General features: G+C 66.7%; 1 protein-coding gene across 1 annotated transcript; it reads left to right on the top strand.

Annotated features, from left to right (window-relative positions):
• Positions 1–286: 286 nt before the first annotated feature.
• On the top strand, positions 287–5770 carry PEX19 (peroxisomal biogenesis factor 19). Its single transcript, XM_062597786.1, has 8 exons — positions 287–360; positions 1122–1225; positions 1446–1611; positions 4128–4213; positions 4381–4542; positions 4612–4788; positions 4891–4935; positions 5475–5770. The coding sequence occupies exons 1-8, from the start codon at positions 306–308 to the stop codon at positions 5556–5558; spliced, it is 879 nt and encodes a 292-aa protein (XP_062453770.1). The 5' UTR covers positions 287–305; the 3' UTR covers positions 5559–5770.
• Positions 5771–6018: the final 248 nt, after the last annotated feature.

The raw sequence follows: 6018 nt of genomic DNA, 5'->3' as shown, positions 1-6018 counted from the left end.
TCGGTCTCCCCGGTTCCTGGGCTCCCCGGTTGCCGGGGACCCGCCGGGTGCGCAGCTCCTGCCCGCCCCGTCGGGTGGGGGAGCCGGGGGGGGGGGGGGGGGCGCTGCCCCGGCGCCGCGCTGCTGCTCCGCGCCGGCCTCGCCAGGGGGCAGCACAGCGCCGCCCCCCCACCCCGCGCGGGAGCGCGGTGCGGCGCCGCCTGGCGGGCGCGCTGCGAGCCGGGGGGCGGGGCGGGGCGTGTGGGGGCGGGGCCTAGCCGAGCCGGGCCCCGCCCCCCGGGGGGGGGAGGCGGAGCGGCGCGAAGATGGCGGCGGAGCCGGGCCCGGGCCCGGACAAGGAGCTGGACGAGCTGCTCGACAGTGAGCGGGGCCGGGGCAGCGCCGCGGGGAGGGAGAGCTTGGGGCGGGGGGGAAAGGGGCGGCCGTGAGGGGCTGAGGGGCTGCAGCGCGGCTGGGGCTCTTGGGGGGGGGAGCAGTGGGGCTGGGGGCTCTTGGGGGGGCAGTGGGGCCGAAGGGTTGTTTGGGGGAGCAGAGGGCTGTTGGGGGAGCAGTGGGGCCGGGGGCTGTTTGGGGGAGCAGTGGGGCTGGGGGCTGTTAGAAGGAGCAGTGGGGCTGGGTGACTGTTTGGGGGAGCAGTGGGGCTGGTGGCTGTTAGGAGGAGCAGTGGGGCCAGGGACTGTTTAGGGGAGCAGTGGGGCTGGGTGACTGTTTGGGGGGAGCAGTGGGGCTGGGTGACTGTTTGGGGGGAGCAGTGGGGCTGGGTGACTGTTAGGAGGAGCAGTCCGGGGACTGTTTAGGGGAGCAGTGGGGCTGGGTGACTGTTTGGGGGGAGCAGTGGGGCTGGGGGCTGTTTAGGGGAGCAGTGGGGCTGGGGGCTGTTAGGAGGAGCAGTGGGGCTGGGGGCTGGAAGGGGAGCACTGGCCTGTGCCCCACAGCGACTGCTCCCTGTGCGCGGCCACCCGTGACCCCCCCCCCCGGCCTGTGCCACCCCCATGCTGCCGGGGGGCCGGGTGTTTCAGGGTCCGACCCCGCACAGGGGGGTTGGGGGGCAGGGGAGTACTACAAGCTGGGGCCCCCCATCGCCCCCGGCCGGGTCCCCGCTCACCCGCTCCTGTCCCCAGGTGCCCTCGATGACTTCGAGAAGGCCAGGCCCGCCGCCCCGCCGCCACCGCCCGCCGCCGGCGATGCCGGCGCCTCCGAGAAGTCTCCGAGCGACGCGGCCAAGGTGCGACGCTGCCAGGCCGCGGCCTCCCTCCTCCTCCTCCGCCAGCTTGCCGGGGCTGGAGGAGCTGGGCAAGCGGGGAACAGCCCCGCCGTGGGGCTGTTTTTGCCGGGGGCCAGCATTTGCGCTCTGCGATGCTTGAGAGCGGCGTCTCCTGGGGTTACTCCATCGCTTCCCGGCGTCCGGAGCGGGGCACGGCTCTGACTGTGCCTGTTTCCCCCAGGAATCGCTCTTCGCCTCCCAGGAGAAGTTTTTCCAGGACTTGTTTGACAGCGAACTGGCCTCGCAGGCCACAGCGGAGTTCGAGAAAGCCATGAAGGAGCTGGCCGAGGAGGAGCCGCACTTGGTGGAGCAGTTCCAGAAACTCTCGGAGGCAGCGGGCAGAGTCGGTGAGTGGTGCTGAGCCCCTGCGCGCACGCAGGGAGTTGGTGCTGGGCCGTGGGCAGCCAACGGCTGCCGTTGAGCACCTGGTTCTCCTCCACCGGATGATTCTTATCCCACCTGGGTCCTGGGAGCCCCTCGGCTTCCAGCAATCCCCACTGAAGCTGACTTAGCCATGGGAGCTTCCCTCAGGATTTGGCCTCACCGCCTTTCTCGTCCTACTGTCCTTTTGGTCCCTATGGAAGAGGAGATCCTACCTTGATGTAGCTGTGGGATATCCCTTTGGAAGCTGCTTGTCCTAAATCCCCACCATGGAGAGAAGGTCTGTGTGACTTGGATTCCTAAGGAGAAGTTTGGGCTTGATCGAAATGTCATCTCGTCACGATTGGCACCAGGAGTACATGGATAAGTGGATTTGGAAGCAAGATCCTTCCCCCACCTTTCCCTTCCAGCTATGCTGGAAGGTCAGTAACAAGTTGTGTGTCACTGGGATGTCTGACTGCAATTAGAAGCACCTTGGAGCCGATTGAGGCTTAATTATGCTCCCTTAATTAGGCTGGGTTTACTCCAGGAGAACGTTGGAAAACACTTGCAGGCCTGCACTCGCAGGGCGGACGCTCTTGGATACGTGCAGCTGCCAGAGTCGCTCGCGGGCTCCCTGGGAAGGAGACGGCCGTCGGTGCCGCTCGAAGGCACGTCGGCGTGTCCGTGTCCCTCGCTGAGAGCATCTCTCCATGCCCGGGATGTGGCAGGCTGGATGCAGTCAACTTCTTACGTGGGTTTAAAACGAGCAGCAAACGCACTCGGGGCAGTTGCCCTCCCTGGTTACCGGCTCGGGGAGATGAGTCGGTTACGCCACTACGAGGCTTGTTTCAACCTGGTGAACTCCTCAGGTAGCGCAAGACTGGTTTAAAAATAAATCCTGCCTCACCAGGCTTATGCTGACACCCAGATCGGCCCTGGCGTCCGTTCCCAGGGCTGAGGTCTCTGCTTACAGCCGGCTCCGGTGCCAGCTGGGCCAGGGATCTGGGGCCAAGGGCAGAGCAGCGCCCGCTGCCCGAAGCTAAGGTGTCCTCGCTCGGTGTGCCAGGGGTCGGTGCCCCAGGCTCCGAGACCTTGGCTCTGTGCTGCGGGAGCAGTTGGGTTGCCCTGCCTCGCCTTCCTGTGCTGCACCGTGTGCTGAAGGGCAGAGAGGATCCTTCCGTGTCCCCCCCCGGGACAGTTGAGCAATTGCCGCCAGCTGTGCAGGGTGGAGATTTGTTTGGTAACAGATGGGACAAAGCAGGTCTTCACAGGAGGGCACGCACGGATGTGGCTCCAGGAGGGCATCAGAAGCTGGCACTTCTTCAGCATGGACTGCACGGAGCTCACAGAGGGCTTTCCACAGATCTGGGCCGGGAGGAAGGTCTTAATTTAACTCTGGGCAAGTCGGTGCCTCAGTTTCCTCAGGAGTCCTGCCATGACTGAACCTGCAGCTCAGTTTTCCTTCTCTGGCCATTGGACAGCACGGGGTGAAGTCACCCCTGAGTGTTGCTGAGCTGTTGTATTCAGAAGAGAGGTCTGGGACCCTGGGACTGGTGCTGGCCCCAAGGATGGAAGCGTACCCCAAACTGCATCCCGCTGCCCCACGGGATGAGGACAAGGAAGCAGTGGGAAAGGAGGTGGCTCTACCTGAGATGCAGAGGGCACGGCAACAGGCCGCAGGAAGCTCCCAGGGATACATCTGACACCCTAGCACAACGCTAGGATGAGACCCTGCCAAGCCCAGGATGCCCTGCTGAGCTCTGACCACCGTCTGGTCTGGTCTGGTCCCAGCTGGAGGGCACCCTCATCTAAGAGTGACTTTAGAGTCTCACGCTGCTCCGAGGAGCCCCATCAAGTCCTAGGAGGGAGGGAGTGAAACCGAACCCTCCTGTGCCCCTGCCCCGAGCCGTGTCCGAGGAAGGCTTGGCCCGGGGTGCGTTCCCGCAGCAGGAGACTGGCCCATCCCGTTGTACGTGCTGATGCAAACTGTGTCGTCGCTGGAGATGGACCCTCTTGTCCTGTAATGGGAGAGCAAGCCTAGGACCTCCACCGTCCCCAGGCTGCCCATCTGCCCGGGGGGAGGTTCTGGCAGTCACCCCTGTGTGGGCTGGTCCCAGCAGTGGCAGAGCCCAGAGATTCAGGGTGGGGATCGGCTGTGTTTTGTGTCAGCGAGCATCTGCCTGGCACTCGAGGCAAGTCCCTTTTCCAGGCTGACACATCCCTCCCGTGGGTCAGGGGCTCTCGGGGTCTCTGTTGATGTTGGAGGTCTTTGGGGAAGGGCAGGCAGGAGAGGTGGTCTGGGGTCTTTTCAGATGGTATCTGTGCCGTGGACCTCTGAGACTGGACAAGCTGGGCTTTCCTTCCAGGTCGGGGCCTGCAAGATGAGACCCCGATTATCCCCTTGGGGGGGGGTAAAAGCTGAGTGTGGCTGGGGAGGACCCAGTGTCCCCCCACAGAGCCCCGAGCAGCCCCCTGACCCAGCGTCTCTCTGGCCTCGCAGGGAGCGACACGGCGTCCCAACAGGAGTTCACATCCTGCCTCAAGGAGACGCTTAGCGGCTTGGCCAAGAATGCCAACGACCTGCAGGTAAACCCGGAGACGGGAACGGGGTCCCCCGGCTGCTCTGCCAGGGGAGGGGGGGGGGCAGCCCCAGGCGTCCCTTTGCACGTGAACGAGGGGCCGCAGAGCGCTCTGCAGGGCGCTGGCTGTCCCCAAGGTCCCCGCAGCCCGCGCGACCGCCGCTGTCTTTGCAGAACTCGAGCGTGTCGGAGGAAGAACTGGCCAAAGCCATAGAGGGGCTGGGGCTGGAGGAGGGCGACGGTGAGGGCAACATCCTGCCCATCATGCAGAACATCATGCAGAACCTGCTGTCCAAAGAAGTGCTCTACCCCTCTCTCAAGGAGATCACGGAGAAGGTGAGGGGCTGGGACTGGGGCTAGCACGGTCTCCCCTGCCCCGCGCCTCACCCGCTCCTCTGCCCGCAGTACCCCGAGTGGCTGCGGCTCCACCGCGACTCTTTGCCCGCGGAGCAGTACGAGAAATACCAGGAGCAGCACAACATCATGGGCAAAATCTGCCAGCAGTTCGAGGCCGAACGGCCGACAGACGGCGACGCCGAGCAGAAAGCGCGCTTTGAGCTGGTCTTGGACCTCATGCAGCAGGTGAGCGGGCCCGTTCCTCAGCCGCCCCAGGTTTGGGGGGTGGTCCTGGCTGCTCCTCGCAGGGGCTCGCTCTTCCCCCTAACCTGCTCCTGTGCCTTCCAGCTGCAGGACCTGGGGCACCCTCCCAAGGAGCTGGCTGGGGAGTCGGTGAGTGTCTAACCGAGATTGTTGCCGCGGACCTGGCCGAGCTCGGAGGTCCCTCGATCCCGAGAGGTCCTCGCTGGCCGTCCGCAGGACCTCTACGAGAGGCTGGTCCCAGCCATCCGTCGCGGGGACGGAGGGAGACGACGGAGGGAGACGGCGCGTCCCTGGGAGGGTTTGGCCGAGCTCTGAGCTCCCCCCCCCCACCCCGGGAGGGGTAGTGACGCCCCGGGGACGGGCGAGTGCTGCCCGTCCAGGCGGGGTGGCCCCAGGGTGGCAGAGGCGCGAGCGTTTGGAGGCTCTACCCATGGCTCGCGCGGGTCAACGGCTCCCAAAGGGGTAGATGAAGCGTGAGTCAGCCCGGGAGGACCTCAACGTCCCGTGTCCGCCGCTGGCCCCCCCCGGGGGCTCCACCGCGGGCCGGGCGCCAGCGGCCTTAACCCTTTGCGTGGCCGGCTTGCCGGGACGCCGGGCGCTGGCGGCGGCGGCGGGGGTCCCTTCGCGCGGCGGGCGCTGACCCTCGCCCCTCTCTCCTGCCCTTGCAGCCCCCCGGCCTCAACCTTGACCTGGAGGGCCTGAGCCTGCCGGACGCGGCGAGCGCCGGGGGCGAGCAGTGTCGCCTCATGTGACTCCGACGACGGCCTCCCCGCCCCCTGCCCCGGGGGGGTTCGTTAACATGTAATTAAACATCCCCCCCCCCCCGCCTAAAAAACGCGCCGGCTTATGGCGGCGAAGGTGGAGGCCGGCGGGAGAGCGCGGCGCGCCGGGCCCGAGCGGGGCTCCGCCGCCGCCGCTGTCCCCACGGGGGGGACGAGGCTGGGGCTGGGGCGTGCGTGTGTGTGGGGGGGACACACACACGACACGGGGTGGGGGGGGGGGCTGCCGTAGCCCCCATCCCTCTGCGTCTCCGGCCGCCCCCGCGCCGCTGGTTTGCCTCGATTTGCCCCAATAAAAGCGTTGGCCACGAGCGCGGCTCTGGCTGGGGGGGGGGGTGGGGCCCTAGGTCGTTGGGGGGGGCACCCTAGGGTGACATGGGGGGATGGGGAACATGGGTGGCCCTGCAAGAACATGGATTGGGGGGGGAGCATG

The sequence above is a fragment of the Rhea pennata genome, chromosome 31 (assembly GCF_028389875.1).
Source record: "Rhea pennata isolate bPtePen1 chromosome 31, bPtePen1.pri, whole genome shotgun sequence".
Classification (NCBI taxonomy): domain Eukaryota; kingdom Metazoa; phylum Chordata; class Aves; order Rheiformes; family Rheidae; genus Rhea; species Rhea pennata.
Note: the sequence above shows the minus strand (reverse complement) of the source record. Positions and strands in the feature narration are given on the sequence as shown.

Bases quoted from the DNA above. Each gene is read 5' to 3' on its own strand.
- PEX19 (XM_062597786.1), top strand. From the start codon at position 306: ATGGCGGCGGAGCCGGGCCCGGGCCCGGACAAGGAGCTGGACGAGCTG. The intron at 361-1,121 runs GTGAGCGGGGCC...TCCTGTCCCCAG, and splicing joins GCTGGACGAGCTGCTCGACA to GTGCCCTCGATGACTTCGAG. The intron at 1,226-1,445 runs GTGCGACGCTGC...TGTTTCCCCCAG, and splicing joins CTCCGAGCGACGCGGCCAAG to GAATCGCTCTTCGCCTCCCA.